At 43.7% G+C, this 16,579-nt stretch overlaps 1 protein-coding gene across 1 annotated transcript; it reads left to right on the top strand.

Moving 5' to 3' along the window:
• Positions 1-235: 235 nt before the first annotated feature.
• PLBD1 (phospholipase B domain containing 1) lies at positions 236-16,320 on the top strand (the record flags this gene model as incomplete). The annotated part of the gene is made up of 7 exons (XM_010170128.1): positions 236-400; positions 1,677-1,821; positions 8,346-8,546; positions 8,659-8,799; positions 13,256-13,441; positions 14,563-14,669; positions 16,063-16,320. Coding segments are annotated over 7 exons (1,113 nt in total), but the record flags the coding sequence as incomplete, so codon positions are not given.
• Positions 16,321-16,579: the final 259 nt, after the last annotated feature.

A 16,579-nucleotide genomic window follows, 5' to 3' on the forward strand; every position in this document is an offset into this window, starting at 1 on the left:
ACTCCCAAGTCCTTCTCTTCAGAGCTGTAATACCACTACAAGGTCCAGACCCTTAAAGATACCCAGGTTCCTAATGCCCCACTGAGTTTGAGCATCTGGGCCTTGTGAGCAGGTATTTCATAAACCATATAAGAGCTTCCTTCAAGAGCAAGAGAAAAATTCTGACAGCTGAGACTGTCTTGATGCTTCTCTGTCTGAAAGTGCTTTTTGTGTTTTTTTTTCTCCCTTTCCTCAGCCACTGAGCATCTTTGATGTCCAGTTTCTGAATGCAGTTGGAGACCTGTTGGACCTAATTCCAGCATTATTTGAGTATTCTACACGGAGTGGACAATGCAACGTGGAGCCAGGAAGCCATGGGAAATATCAGTGGGATATGGGTCACTGCTCTGCACTCATCAAGGTGAGCACCAAGAACTTAATCTCCAGTGACTGTGTTGATTTGCAGTGCCATGAGTTGATCCTTCTGGAATCTTCACTGATCATGTTGCACGCGCATAAAGAGACTCCTGTCCATCAAGGTGCTTTTATGCAGTTGTCACTTGTGCCTCTATAGGGTTCTGGGTCCACTTTTGCTCACTTGTGTTCAAGGGCAGGGAAAAAAACAAACCAAAACCACAGAGACTAACAACGAAAGCTACTAGAATTACTTGGGAATGGGGAACTGCTGTGGGCAGGAGACTGGAAGAGAATAACTTGTTTTGCCCCAAACCAAAACCACAGAGACTAACAATGAAAGCTACTAGAATTACTTGGGAACGGGGAACTGCTGTGGACAGGAGACTGGAAGAGAATAACTTGTTTTGCCTAGCCAAGTGAAGTTTGAAAGGGAGTATTGTGAATGTCTACAAATACATTGGGCAAATAAGCAGGGACGAAGGAGAAGAGGATTACTTAAACTAAAGGACAGTGCTAGTGCAAGAAAAAAATGGGTGCAAGTGGCTGATGTTTTCTAAGTGGTAACAGTGCCACTCTGAAATGGCTTTCCAATGGGAGTAATGACAAAAAATACTTATAAATTAAGTGTCTGATACATCATAGCGGCAATTAAATTTTTCAGTTAAAATTATCAAGGATATAGTCAGCATATGGAGACTCCATGTATCCTAGAGAAACAACATTCACCTTAAATTGAGAAGCATTCATTCAAGCATTTGTCCTGCAGCAAGAGGTTTCTGAGCTAACAACAAATCTTAAAATCAGGGAAATACTTTGAAAAGATGTACTATCAATATATATTTACCTTTTCAAAATGAATTTACCTGCATTTGCTTTCTTTAAAGTCACCCAGAGGCATTTTCACAGAAACAGCATATTCTAAGTTAAAGTTGGATATGTTTGCAGAGAGCTGATCTGAATGTGTAAATACAAGTTCAAGAGGAAACCAGGGAAAAAAACCATACCATGTGATGCAGGTGTCCCAAAAAACCCTAAGCTATTTCCTTTTGAAAAATAACAACTAAATATTTGAAAACAACACACGGGGAAGAATTATTTGTAGAGGTTTCAGAAAATCATTGTTAAGTACACAGTTAAAAGCACAAGAATTTGCTCCTTCTTGAACAATGCAATTAATCAAACTACTTAAAACAAGTTGTTCTCCCAGTTTCTATCAAGTACAAAACATGCAGAGTGTAGTAGGGTCTGAAATTATTCATCTTCCTGCTTCTGTTTTCTAGGTTCTACCAGGATATGAGAATATATATTTTGCCCATTCTAGCTGGTTTACATATGCAGCCACACTGAGAATATATAAGCATTGGAACTTCAATATAGTTGATCCAGACACTAGTACCAGCCGTGTCTCATTCAGCAGTTACCCAGGTAAAGAAAAGAAAACCAAAACAATGTAGATATTGAAGGTGGCATGAGCCACCTGACTGTCTTGCAGATGTCTTGTCTATAAAAAGGATGATACCTCAACAAGCACTGCCTTCAGTCTACCTTAAAACTTTTAGCCACTGAGAGGAAAAAATGTTGTCTTCAGTTTCTGGCTTGAATGTGATGTTGCTGTCGTCATCTTTTGTTGCTGATTAATCACCTTCAGTGCTCTGAATAGTACTAGTTAAATATTCTACCTCTGGAACAAACCTGCTGCTTTGAATTCTGCTCCTGTAGTCTGCAGTCATCTCAGCTGTTGAACTTCTCACCTTGCCTGTAGCGTTCGCATGTTTGGTAATAACAGTTTTGAACACTTCTGTTTACCATTGTGGCATGACTCGTGCAGTAATGGGGTTATTAGAGAGTATGAAACACTAGCCATCTGAAATTGTATCGACTCCTTTGGTGTTGGTTTAGCAAACCTTCAGTTGGTTTATTTTCCCCACATCTCCCTCTTCCAGCTTCTCTATAAGCTGTTGCAGAGGGGAGTATTTTTAATGTTTTTTTCATGTGCTAGTAATATAGCTAGACACAATATTTAAAATCTCCTTTGGGAAGATTAGTCAGCATGTAATATCCTCAAGTTTCTTGGAAGAATGTTGGAAATTGCCAGCAGTTAGTGTTTCAGTTGTAAAATCTGTACTCTTGATAGAGGAGCACCAAGAAATGTGAACATGAAAAACCAAAGCAAACCGAAGACGAGTGAGTTAGTATTGTGTAAGTTTTTAAAAGTGGAATTTCAAATTAGAAAATACCCAAACACTCAGTCTTCATAAACTTTTTAAAGTGAAGTATGTGCCATAGGAGACTGTCTCAGTCTGATTAAATTTTGTTGGTTGATGATTTCAAAATGTGCTTTGTTGAATTACTGTGCTTGCCTTACTACAAAGGCAAGGGTTTTTCATGGCAGGAACTCCTGGGACTGGGAAACTGTTTTGAAAAGCAGTTGCATTAATTTCAAATTGAAAGCAAGTTTTTTATCTGTGGGGTTCTGACTCTCCTTCAGTGACCCTCAGGAGTGCAACATGTTCTAACAACTGAGATTTTTGAGGAAGGAGTAGAAGTATTTTGGCGAGTGCCTGTTAAGTGTACAGCCTTTCAAGAGCTTGGGTTGTCTCTGATTCCCTTGGAGGAATTTCACTCACTTCTTGTAAGGAATTTTGCCAGCGCTGTGTAACCCGGTAGAAAGCCGAGGTTTCTCTCTGAGCTCTATTCATCACCTGAATGTGCAGAAGGTCATTCTGGATCTTGTATCTCTCAGCAGAAATACTGCTGAAGATAGTTCTATCTTTTGGGAAAATGGGGCTCTGTTTTGCAACTGTTGCCTGTTGCATTGTGCTGCAGATTCAAAACTGGGGATCAGGATCAGCCGTGCAGAGCATTTATGATTTTATTTTTAGTGAGTGTCTGTGATGATGTCTCTGGCTTGTTCCTTTTGTGGATTCTTTGTATAAAGTGAAATACAAGTCTTCTGTTTTGCTGAGCCTGAGAAAGCTAGCTGTATGGGAGGATACCTGAAAATCAGCTACTGCTATGCTGAAATGGTTGGGATCTGTTCACTAGTGTGTAACATCCCAGCGCGCTTCCTGGAGACTGAGGTCTGCAGAGATGGCTTATTTTGAAGCTTGCTTGTGCCAAGTGGACTCTGACACAGTGATGTGGTAAGGTGTGCTTCTACCAACACAATTCAGGGAGAACTGTTGCAAAACGTAGTTCCTGTGGCTACAGTGAAGTTTGAGAGACCTGTGATATGCAAAGTATACTCAGTGGCTGCCTAATGACAGGGTACTGTCACAAGCTCTAGAGGAGCATGACCCATTGACTGCGGCAGATTGCATTAGCTGTGGGTGTAGTTCACAAACTTGCAGTTTTCCAGGGGGTGAGCATTCTCTAAAGCACTGGCCTGGTAATGATCATGCATGAATGAGGGAACTGCCAAATTCCCCTGCTCCATGTTGTGATGAGGTGAAGCCTTGCATTTTCGGGGCATCTGACCATAGAATATGCAGGTCCTGGCCGTGGCTCCACTTGAGAACTAACTTCTCCCTGCATGGAAGTTCCCACTCTTATTCTCTGTCCTGATAGACACTAAGAACCAGTAAGAAAGACCAGGCTAGGAAGCTTCCCTGAATAGTAAGTAACATGATCCTAATTAGGTAGAAATACTGACTTTTGAAGGAAATGAAGAGCATTAAAAGACAGGTGTCCTTCCAGGCCTTCAGTGACACCAAACTTAGTAACTAAAAGATTTCCATTATCCAGTAGATTGGATATGAAGTAAAACTCTTCTGCTGTCCAAAAGCTGTGTCAGAAAAGCTTTGAGGAGTCATTTGCCTTCTCAGAAGGAATGTGCCAACTCCCTGATTTCTCCTGGGGTCACAGAGTAAAATTGTGTAGATTGGTTATTTAGTGAATTTCAGACGACAGGCTACTGCACTGCAAAAGTTAATACTTGTTGTGACTCAAAGGATCTAAGGCAGCTCACTAACCATGAGGCATGTGAGCACGTGCATTATGGTACTGCTAGAGGGCCTTGTGCTTCCTTGCTTCTGCTGTGACTGAGCAGGTAGGACAGGCAGGAATTGCAGAGCCTATCCCTGTTTTCCCAGCAGTTCCCCACATTCCTGCCAGCGTGCTCAAACATCACTGTTGCAGCATGTCCTCTCTTAGCTGCTCTCTTGTTTTCAGAGCAACAGTACTGCTGCAAAGGCACAGTCATGTGGAAATGAACCCTAGCAGTAATCTCTGCTTTTGTGGAATGATTTAGCCACTTGCTGCTTGTTTCCACACTAATTCTAATCTTCACTTGAACTCTGCTTAGAGTTTTAGCTTTCTTTTCTGTTGAAAGCAGAGAGAACTTAAATTATACAGACATATACACAGGTGCTCACAAATGTTGAATGACGTTCTGCTCATTTTGTGGGGGGTAAGAAATGCGATGACAGGCTAGGCAGCTGCTGTGTTTTGCAGGATTTACATAGTAAAAGGTTAAGGAGAAAGCCCCTCCCGCAAAGACACGCTATGCAGTCACTGCTCTACACTGCCTCATTGGGGCATTCAAAGAAATGAACCCCATTAACTGATGAAATTTGCAGTTTCCCTTGGACAGCAGAGAGGTTGCAGCTTCCAAGTTTCCTGTCTGTTTGGATGGACTGCTTCTTGAACAGTTAGTTTTGAACCCCATTTAAGAAAGGGAACCTATCAGTTGGACCCAAGCACTCTGATTTGGGTAGCAACCTGCTTTCTCTGGGCTGAGCCACAGTTCTGTTAAATACGTTACTCCGATTTTATCTGTTTAAGCAAAGCAGTTAAGAAGGACTTTATTGTGACCTTTGCTCCTCTGGTCTGCTGTCATGATTTTGCTTGTTTGAGACAGGCAGTGACTTGGGAACAAGATGACACAAGTTGTCTTGATGAATGGCTATTTGTGTGGTGCTGAGGCAGGAGAGAGAAGTAACGTGTGTCCCTTGCTTTGAAGTAATCTGGTGTTACTGCAGGATCAGAAAGTGCAGCATTATCCTTCCTCACAGCCTGAGCAAGAGCTAGGAGGAACAAAACATGGAAAGGGTGGTAGTCCTTGTATTCCAAGGGACCAGCTTGCTCATGAGGTATTGCCAGACCATTTCTTGCTTCCCTGCTCCCTCCAACATCTGTCTAAAACCTGGAGGGAAGCAGAAGAAAGTGTCTAATGCACTTTGGAGGTGAGAAGCCAGAGCTATAGTGTGGGATGTGCTATTTCTTAGTTCCTAGGAAAGGTCTGCAAGTGGAAGTAAGGAAGCTGGTGAGAGTTCAGTCTTGGCATGAGAAGCAGCTGCTGATGGGATTAAAAAAACTAATCCAGAGAAGACATCTCCTTTCCCATTGTCAAGTGTGTTTACAGCCCAGAGCATTAAGCATCTTAGCCAAGAGCTACTCTCATCCCTGTGAGGTGATTGCTAGACCTCATGTCTCAGACTTCCAGCCTATAATACTGACACTTTCTGTACTTGAATAGTAGAGACCTTTAAAAATGCCAAAAAAGCCAATGCCATCTGGTTCAGAAAGCAGCAACCTACCTTTTTAGGAACAAGAGCTGCCAGGAAGGTGTTACCCTCCACGTACTCTTTGGTGTGCTGACTCACTGGACACTGTGGCTCAGATTTCAAAAAATATTTTGCTTTGCTTGGCTGATTAATATTGTCATGATGAATGAAATTCCAGACTCTGGAAACTTCAGTTTTCCAGTGGTGATTGGAAACTGAATCTAAGTAGCTCAGACCCAGAAGATGCAATCAGAAGTGCTTTTGCTTGTTTCTGTGTAGGAAGAGTCAGGTTCATTGGAGGTGAGGGAGAGGAAGAAAAAGAAAAAAATTGGTTGAGAGTTGCTGATAAAAATGGGATATGGATTTATAGGGAAAAAAAGGTGAGCCACACAGTGGAATAACAGTTGACATAAAAGGCCTTTTCAATTACAGCAAATTCTCATACATACTTAAAAAGACAAGAATGACACAAAAGGACATCAAATATCTGCTGATATTTCTCGGCTTCACTCAGGTTTCATTTTTGTGGATGTCTTTGCCCTGGGTAAACCTGTTGTATGTGTTTAACTTCCCTTTGTTTCAGGAGTGCCTATACCTTAAGTCAAAATGGTATATGTTGTCTGGGAATGATTAGGCTAGTCATGGTGTATGATGGAGGGCATGAAGTACTATAAAACATTGCAGGATAAAGCTTGGTAATACTAAGGCCCAGAAGGAACCCCCCTTGTTTTCTGCGTAGCTGAGCTTTGCAATTTATTTGAATTAGAGAGTTAAAACTTCAGTTAATTCGCCATCATTCCTTGTGTTGACACTGTCCTGGGTTTTGGAAAACTATTTTGTTTATTTTGAAGTAGGGCACTTGGCATTGGCACCCACATGGGAATTAGAGTTCAATTTGAATCACAGTTGTCTAACAATTTCATTTCTTATCTCTGTTTGGGCAAGCACTTGACTCCTTACACAACAGCTTATCACTGGAGTATCCCATGTCTTCATATAAAATAGACTGGCAGAGCCAGGTTTGGAGTGTTTCTCTTCTTGTCCTTACTTAATTGAGAGAGAACTCTGCTGTTGATGTATGTAATTTATTGACATTCTTTTTGTCTCCAAGAATAAAATACTATGAACCACCAGCTGCTAGCCTGCTCTGCTTCTTCTATACAGACATACTTTTAGAGAACAAGTGACCACAAAGTATATTTTTCTGGATCTGTTCTGATTTGAGAACTTGAGACTTCAAAGAAATCTTGCTGAAACAGAGCCCTTAAACATTACTTTTGCTTGAAGGAGGTCTGCCTTTTGATGAAAGCCCAGGAACAGGAGGCAGAGCTGAGATGTCTTTCTGGCTGTCATAGGTTTCTGACCTTAGTCTGTTTGCAGAGAGCATTAATAAAGCTTGCTGGAGAAAATTTCATAGCAGAACTCAACTTTTACGCTGTTGTGCAGCATTTTAGCATTTTCTAATCTTTGAAAAGTGATACCATTAAAAACTCATTAGCAAGAGACCAGGTTCTGGATGACTTCCCCATCAGAAGCTCAGTTAATAACCTTTCTTCCCCAGCCTGGCAGTCCTGTATCCCCTGGGGAATTTCAAAGTCAAGTTATTTCTGCTTTGCAAGTAGTCACCATGCTATCCATGGCATTATAGTTGACCTTTGCAGCTCTGTATACTACCTCCTGGTGTGGGATCTGCATTTGGACCTAGTATTTCTGTTGGCATGTAACCTGGAAGGGAAATCTGCCCAGACATCCGCTGCTGCATTGAGTTTGCAGGGCTGATAGGCATAAAAAGCCAATGACAAGATGTCAGAAAGAGGAGTAGGTAAAACTTTCTCTCATATATAGGATGTTGTTTATGATTTAAGAGGTGCCCATTTCTTGGAGATACTTTTAAGAATAGTTAGACTAGAAAATATTAAACTGGAAGGAAGCTTTTTATGCATGGCTTGTTTTTAGTCTGGAAGGGATTAATTTAAAGGAATACCTGTTGTCCTTACAGAATAAAAATCTAAAGCTGCAGCTGGTTGAAAGTCTTTTTGTGGAGTTTGTACTTTTTATTTTCTTTGTTCTGTTTTTTTAAAGTAATTTATTTGTTAGAAACAAACACTCACTAGCGATTTACGGTATTTAATCCTCAGCATAAGAATAAGACACATCTTGACATATGAAGGAGAAACTTCCAAGCTTGGAATGCAAACATGAAGCGAATGCTCTAGACAAAGGATTAGGTTGTGTGTTGAAAGCATGACAAACTATAATCCGTGCTGACAGATGGGCTTAAAGCACTTGCAGAAGTTGCCACCTCATCTTTAATATTTGTACAATTTGATTTCAAACACACACAGGTTGACTCATGAATACCCTCTTGACTTGTCTCTTTGTTTTGTTCTATGAGTATATCAAAGGTTCACAAAGATAACTCATTTTGTATTGTTGCTGTTTAAGGCTTCTTGGTGTCCCTGGATGACTTTTACATACTGGGCAGTGGCTTGGTAATGTTGCAGACTACCAACAGTGTGTTCAACCAAACCCTCATTAAGCAAGTGGTGCCTGAATCTCTGTTAGCTTGGCAGAGGGTCCGCATTGCTAACATGATGGCAGATGGTGGCAAAAGTTGGGCAGAAACCTTCTCGAAGTGCAACTCTGGTATGTACACTTTCATGAGAGTCTTAATAAAAGGGATGTGTTCCCTCTCCCCCTTGTAACCTTTTCCTTCCCCAGGCAGGACACAGAACTCTCTCTTTGCTCTCATACCCAGGGACCTACAACAATCAGTACATGGTGCTGGACCTGAAGAAGGTCAAGCTGCAGAAGAGGCTTGATGATGGTGCATTGTACATTGTTGAGCAGATCCCAACTCTTGTGGAGTATTCTGATCAAACAAATATTCTCCGGAAAGGTAATAGCTCTTATAGTCGTTACTGGCTTAGGAAAGCCATCTCTCTGTGCCAGCTGATGGAGAATTGTTCTTTTTACCTGGGAAGGGTTTATTGAACACTTGTGCTGAGTTTCAAGTTAGAAAGCTTTGTGTGAGCATCCCTCTGTTGCCAGGTCCATAACGTATTCGTTTCTCCTGTATGCTGTGGCAGAGATGTGGTGAGCATATCTACTTCTTAGAACAGGGGAGGGAAAAATAGACCTTGCTTGCTTGCTTGCTTGCTTTTCTTGCTTTGTTTCTGGTGTTATTTTGCCCTGTCTTGGAGACCCATGATGAAAAAGGTGGGGCCTGTTTGAAGCAGTACTAAATAACTATGCTACTGTGGACCACTTGAAATGTTTGGTGAGGAGATGAGATTTTAAATAATAGAGAAGTTCTATGGTAGATTCAGCTCCTGAAATTTTCTGGAGCTGTGTTATCTGATAAATATTTGCTGTTAAATTCCCCAGCAAGACTAGCAACAAGTTGATGGAAAACAAGCAAACAAAAATATAGGTAAAGCAAAACACCACTGTCAGGTTTCATTCACAAGTGTTCTCTAGATGCTTTATGTCAGCATCCAAAAGCCTGAGCTCGTTCCACAAACTTAAGTGTATGTCTGCTGCTTTGTGCTTCCACTTCTAATCATGTGCTCAGGAAGTGAATTAATGAATTGATCTTCTTCATCAAAATGACTGAAAATGCATTTATGTTAGCAGATGGGGTTGTTTCCCTTTGGAATCTTTCCTTGTGTCTTACTGATAATTTGGAATAATCCCGTGTCTCCCCCTTACGCTTCTCCACCTCCTTTATCTGTTGGAGATGTGAAAGTAGGCTATTGTGCCTTATCTCCAACATTGGTGTGTACTTCAGATGGTGAAATGTGTTGGGCTCCTCTGGGGTGTGTTGTGGATTGTGGAGCAGAGGAAAAAAACCAAAAGCTAATGGAGTCCTCTCTAGGTCTAATGGAGTCCTCTCTAGGTCTGGCACTTGAAGCAGTGCAACCACGTCACAGCACTGCGGCACCTGTGCAGAGACCCCAGGCTCAGGGAAGTCCCCGAGTTCCTTTTCAGCAGTGACTCAAGAAGGCTGCTCTGTGAGATTCCCTGTAGGACTAAGCCCAACCCCTGGTCTTGGGCACACAGTGACCACTTACTCACTCCTAGGAGATCCGTGGCTGCTCTAATCTGGAAGCTGACAGCAGGTATGAGAAGTTACACATTGTTTTACATTTACAGTATGGCTTTTCCCAGGTATCTAAATGCACCTTGTATGTATTGGATAATGCTGCTGTCAGACTCTGGTAGTTCAAACTTTAGGACAGCCCTTGGCACGCAGGGTGGGCTAAGCACTGCAGAAGTGCTGCCTTAGAGACCAAGCGTTGGTAGAGTAGCTGACAGTGGCACTCTCCATAATTGCCTTGTAGCCAGTATACAAAGATAATGCACTTTTGACACTGGCCTGGTCAGAGCAAGTTTGTACCAGCATTGGCTTTTTAAGTCTCTTTCAAGCACAAACCTAGAAACAATAGAGAATGAGAATTGAGTTTGCAGGTGAACAAAGGCAGGTATTGCTGTAGTAACCCCGTATCTGAGGAAAAATGAAGCATTTTCTCATATGGGTTTGAAAATTGATTTTTTTTTTTTTTTTTTTTTTTAATGGCTTCTGTCAGCTTCTTTTGTAGGCCAGTGCAGGTGGGTTCTAAAAACCAGGAATCTCTTATGTTGCACTTTCCAAGCAAAGATGTCAAGGTGCTTTCTGTGTGTTGACAATGAAAACTCAGGAATCCTTTAGAGGAGGTGGGAGAGAGCAATACTGTCTCCAGTATAGGGACAGGGCAAAGGAGTGGGCATGTTTCCCGAAGATGAGTGAGTAATGCAACCATTTCAGCATCACATTAGATCAGAACCTGAAATCTCAAGACTCTTTCACCATATCATCTAATTACTCTACCTCTCAGTATTGCTGAGATCTCTTCTTCTAATGGAGAAAGGAGGAAGGCATTTTATTTCAAAGAATTTTTGCTGCCTTCACGTTGTCCTCTTTACCTCCCTTTCAACCTTACACCACCTCTGACTTGTTTTTGTCACCGTTCACCCTGCCAAGCCTAACAGGCAGCTTTCACTGGCTTATAGCAGCCCTTGGGTAAAGCCTGCCTTAGGTTGGGTGCTGCACCGCCTGCCTGGGATTTGCAGTCTCGCAGAGCGCGAGACGTAAAAGAGCTCTTTCTGGAGGAGAAATTCAAATAGCTTCCTCTGTTTTAGCCAGTTCAACAAAAAGTTTTTCCAGATAGGAGAAGGAGGTCATCTGTATCCACTGCATTCATGTGAAATAGTAGCATCTTTTTGAATCACAACTAAACCCTCCTGGTTTGGAAGCTGATGTGTCCCTGTCCTCCAGCCTGTGTCATTAGAGACTGGCAAGTATGCTCATTTCTGGAGGACACCTGTGTTACAACACAACATAGACACAACCTTTTTCCTTCAGGTAGGCTCTAGGTCACGTGAGCAGATGCCAGCAGACGGGTATTCCAGCCTCTGCTGCGTGCCAGGCAGGGCCCAAGCTGGTAAGGCCTCCACTCAGGCAGCATTCCAGTGCTTACGCTGTCTGCGGATCAGTCCTTCAGGAAGTTTGGTTTGTACCTCTGTGTATCACTCCCAGTGAGTCCCAGTTGATTTTCTTGTGAATCTTGCAGCCAGACTCCTTAAGTTGTGCTGGGCTGATGTTCATGCATTTACCGGTGTCTAGATAGTAAATCTCTAAGCCAAATTCTGGTGTGTGTGATTTCAGAAGCAACATTCCCCCCTGACAACAGGAACACTAGTGCTCTGGAGAGAACGTGAAAGCGTGCTGCTCTTGGGACTAGCTCATGTTATGTACTCTCTGCCTAAACACTCCTTGGTGCCTGCCTTGAAAATAAATAAATAAAAGATATAGGTAACTGTTCTTAACTGTTTTTATTCCTTCCAGAACTTGCTGTATCCAGATCTTGACCTGGATGGTCTCCTGGCTCTTTACAAGCTTTTCTGCTTTCTAGACTAGTCTTGTTTTAGGCAGTTGTATGTTGCTTTCCTAAAACCCTCTCTGGAATTCTGGCTGGTAACCCTGTTCTTTAAGAGTTAACAAAACTGCAGGTTTCACACTTCCTATTGGAAAAGCAAGGGCAGGGACCTGCTCTGCTGATCAATCACTTCTTAACCCTTAAAGGCAGATACTGGCAAACATGCAGCAGTCCTCCTGTTTATCGCTGTGTGCAACTACAGCTTTCCAACTGCTATTTGTCATGGTTTAACCCAGCTGGCAGCCAAACACCACGCAGCCGCTTGCTCACTCTCCCCTGCCCCGGGGAACAGGGGACAGAATGGGAGGGGTAAAGGTAAGGAGACTTGTAGGTTTAAGATACAAAAAATTTAATAAGTTAAATAAAATAAAATCGAAAGAATAATGATAATAGTAATAATGGAATGTACAAATGAGTGATGCACAGTGCAACTGCTCACTACTTACCGGCCAATGGCCAGCCCCTTACTGGCTAGTGATCCTGGAGGAGAGAAAATCCTGGAAGAGGAGGAGTGAGCTTTCCAGCCAACTCTCATTTATATACTGAACATGATGTTATATGATATGGAATGTCTTACTGGCCAAATTGGGTCTGTTGCTCTTGCTATGCTCCTACCCAGCTTGTGCAAGTCCTTCTTGCACACCTGCACACTAGCAAAGCAGTTGAAAAGTCCTTGATTTCTTAGCAACAGCTAAAACCATTAGTATATTCTCAACATTCTTCTCATACCAAATCCAAACCTCTGCGATTCTAGCTACTAAGAAGAAAATTATCTCTGTCCCAGCCAAAACTAGGACACCCCTGCAGAAAGTGTGTGCGTGCACGTTCTTTGCTGGCCTGCCTCATGTTCACCCCTGTTAGCTCTGTGGCCCATGTGTGTGTATCTCTCTGTCCATCCCTGACATCTCAGCATGGTGTATTACTCTGCCTTGGTGAGATGGGAAAGGGGGGAAAAAGGGAGTGACTTCAAGCTTCTTGCTGGGAAGTTTGATGGTGGTAAGTGACCTTACACTCCTCTGAGGCTGAGCAGGGAAGGAACCTCCACAGGAGGGCTGTGGCTGGTCTGCGTGTTCACCTCAGACTCCTGCAAGTCTGATCTCAACTGTTTTGCAGAATGAGTCCTCAGGGTGGAAGTCTGGGGTCCGGTTGCCTGGGTACAATCTCCAGTGGTGTTATACTGGCAGTCAGCCTTGGTCATGTTAGTGACTGTTGCCTTATTTTCTTGTGTTTAAACCAGTTTGACGTGTTATTCCTTGACATGCTGTTAAGGCAGTGCAGCACGGAAAATGGTTTATTATTCTTTTTTCTATGTAAGCAAGAGTGCTCAGCTTTTCTAAGTGGTTAACAGATTGGGTTTTGGCTCTTTGTCTCTGGTAGGTTACTGGCCTTCATACAATATCCCTTTCCATGAAAAGATTTACAACCTCAGCGGGTATGCGGCATACGTTGAGAAGTATGGCATGGATTTCTCTTACGAGCTTGCTCCAAGAGCAAAGATCTTCCGTCGAGACCAGGGCAAGGTGACCAACTTGGAAAGCATGAAGTACATCATGAGATACAACAGTAAGACATGTGTTTATGTACTGTGGAGCTGATCTTAATGAAGCAGTGTTACTTTTATTTCTTGGATTATAGTGTGAAGCTGCAGCCTCACATCAGAGTTACGTTACCCTGGGTGCAGAGTACACACAAAGCAAAAAGATAACGCAAACTTATTGTCGAAGTAGGAAACCAGGCTAAAATTACTCCTAACAGAAATAAGACTGGGTTCCTTCTAGCATAAGGCCCCTTGAGTTTGCTATTTGACCTTTCCAGAGAGCTTCTTACACTCCAAGAGACTCTGTGGTCTGCTGTTACCTAATACATCTATAGCCTGTCAATCTTGAAAGCCTTAAATCCTAAGCAACAGGTTAGGTCAGACCAGAAAATTTCAGACCTTTTTATCCTGTTCAGGCAAATGATCTTTGGTAGCTCTGCTCTGCTTTTCCCTGACAGAGTTATCTTTAACTGGATTAAAACCAGCTTAATGAACTTCTGGACAAGCCCATCTCTAAGTACAGATAGCTTTAGGTGCTATCTTTTTATTTCCAAATATAGGGAGCATGCTGATTACTGGGCTTGGGGTTTGGGAGGCCTCTCCCAGGGTGGGCTATCACTACTGTTTGGGCTTTGAGTAGCAGCATGCTCATAGGTGTTGAGGCTTGTCCACCTTCACCTCCTAGCTTGCAGCTACTACAATGGGTGTTCAAAGGCTTTTCTCCGTGCCACTTATTTTAGTCCAGAACAGGAAAACAAATGCTCTCACTGCTGCACTTTTCCTTTCCCTTTCCCCCACTTCCCTTTCTCTTGTACTTTTCCCTCCTGACAAAATTCCTGCAAGCTTTTGTCATGTGGAGTTGCAGATGTTTGTGGTTAGAGGTTGTCAGCGGTGCCCCTGGGATGCAGAAATACTGTATGGACTTGGATTAGGAACTTGTCTACTTAACGTACTGTCTCAAACACTGACTTCTAACTGGCATCTGGGGAGGAGGGTGAGAACAATGTGATAGACCTGTGTTTCTGCCAGCACGCTTACCCAGCTTTTACTGGCTCAGGCACTTTGCATCAGCTTTTTGTGAGAGGATTAACTTGTTTTCTTCTCTTCCTTCCTTCCTTCCTTCCCTCCCTAACATGTTTCTCCCCAGACTACCAGCGTGATCCTTATGCCGAACACAATCCTTGCAACACCATTTGCTGCCGGGAGGACCTGAATCCTTCTTTTCCAGTGCCTGCAGGCTGTTATGATTCCAAGGTAAATTACCTCAATTTCAATATCTGCTGATTGTTTCCTGCAGCCTGTTTGTGCTCCTGTCGGAGCTGTAGCATGTTTCCCTGCACCAGGGCAAAGAATTATGTCCATGGGAACTTGTGGCATTTAGGGGTTAAACCCCAGAGCCTTGAAGGAGGAGGAGCCTAAAGAGAAGGCTGAAATGAGTCTTCACATCACCCTGTGAAGGTGACTGTTGTACAGCCTCAGCCTCCTCTTTGTGGGGACTGTGTGGCTGCCTCCCCAGAGCCCAGAGGAATATATTTTTCAGTCTGTTTTAGCTTTATTGTTACAAAAGCCTGGCTCCCTAGTGAGCCACCCTGCGCCAGGGCTCCCCCTCTCTGTGAAACTGCTTTGAGCCAAGTTTGGTAAAGGTCACTGCTTTCTGGGGGATACAGGAAAATCCTTAGACCCACTGTCTAGGGGAAAGCAGCAGTTTTTTTAGGCAGCTTGTCAGGCATTTTCACTGTGAGAGGCAATAACTGAGTAAGCAGCTGTCCAGCCCTCGTGTGCTGTGGGATCCAGCCTGCTGCGTTTCTGAATTGAGTTTGGTTCCTAGGATGGGCCTTGTTCTGGCATTGCCAGTGCTTTGTGCCCACTCAGCTTGCAGAAGTCCAGGCCAGCTGCCTGCTGTAGTGGCCAGCAGGAGCTCCCAGAGCTGGTTATGACGAGATGAATACAGAATATTGCTCTGTAGAGGTGCCTGGTAAGAGGGCAGGTCACTGCACGCTGGTTGTGGTGCCTTTGCCAGCACAGTTAGGCAAGGGGAATGGGCTGGGCTTGGGGAGGACAGGGGACCCAAGAGGGGCATTGAGAGAAATATCCTGAGCAGGCAAAACCTGGCAGTTATAAACACTACAGGCAATTTTATTGTCTCTGAGTTTGGGAAGATGGAGCAGACTGGGGACCTCTCCTGAGATGATGAAGGAACAGGGCAGAGTCTGGGCAGCAGTATTAACTCTGTGGTGCCTTTGTCCTTTCCTGAATTACCCTGACACGGACAGCCCAAGTGTTTAACACTCAGCAGAGCTTAGGTCAAACCCTCTAGGCTGCCTGCAGCAGCTCCAGCTCTTCTGGAGACACCTAAACACAGGGAGGACTGTCCTGAGGGCAGATGTGCTGCCTCTCTCACCCTGGGTAGCTAAAGGGCAGGAGGGCAACGTGGGCTTGTGCTTTGGTCCTGCCCTTCAGCACTCGCTGCTCCGTGGCTGACGATGCCTCTGTGCAGGGGAGGAACGTGGCCTGACCGGCGTGCGTGTCCCCCTGCTCACTTTCTTTGTTGTTATTGAATCTCCCGCAGCTGTTCCTGCTCTGTGGGATGGGTGCACGTCAAACACCTCTCAGCCTTCGTGCCCTGAACTCCTGTCCTTTATTACAGGTGTCAGACTTCCGCCTGGCTTCAGCATTCACAGCCACTGCAATCAATGGCCCCCCAGTACAGGGCGGTCTCCCTGTCTTCACCTGGAGACGGTTTAACCACACACGACACCAGGGCCTGCCAGAATCATACAACTTTAATTTCATCACCATGAGACCGATCCTGTAAAACAAGCATCAATATTCTCAAATGGATTTTTTTTTTAAATGGAAATTTTCATCCCTCTATGTAATAAATTGACGTGGATGTCCACGTCCCTGTGCCTTACCTGCTTTCCCTTCTCCTGACTGCTAGGTGCTTTGTACTGACATTGGCTGCCTCCATGCAGCCCAGTGCTCTTCTGAGCTGTTTGGGTGGCCTTTCCTCTGACTAGGATTGATGGGAAGCAGGTGTAGCACTGCTTTCTGGTGACCTGAGCCATCACCACAGCTGTTCCAAGAGCAGGAGTGAACTGCAATGCAATCAATGAGAGCGATCTATCCCTAGTAGCAACATGAGTCCTGCTTCTAGAGCTGGG

This window comes from Antrostomus carolinensis, unplaced genomic scaffold (genome assembly GCF_000700745.2).
Source record: "Antrostomus carolinensis isolate BGI_N321 unplaced genomic scaffold, ASM70074v2 scaffold20760, whole genome shotgun sequence".
Lineage (NCBI taxonomy): Eukaryota > Metazoa > Chordata > Aves > Caprimulgiformes > Caprimulgidae > Antrostomus > Antrostomus carolinensis.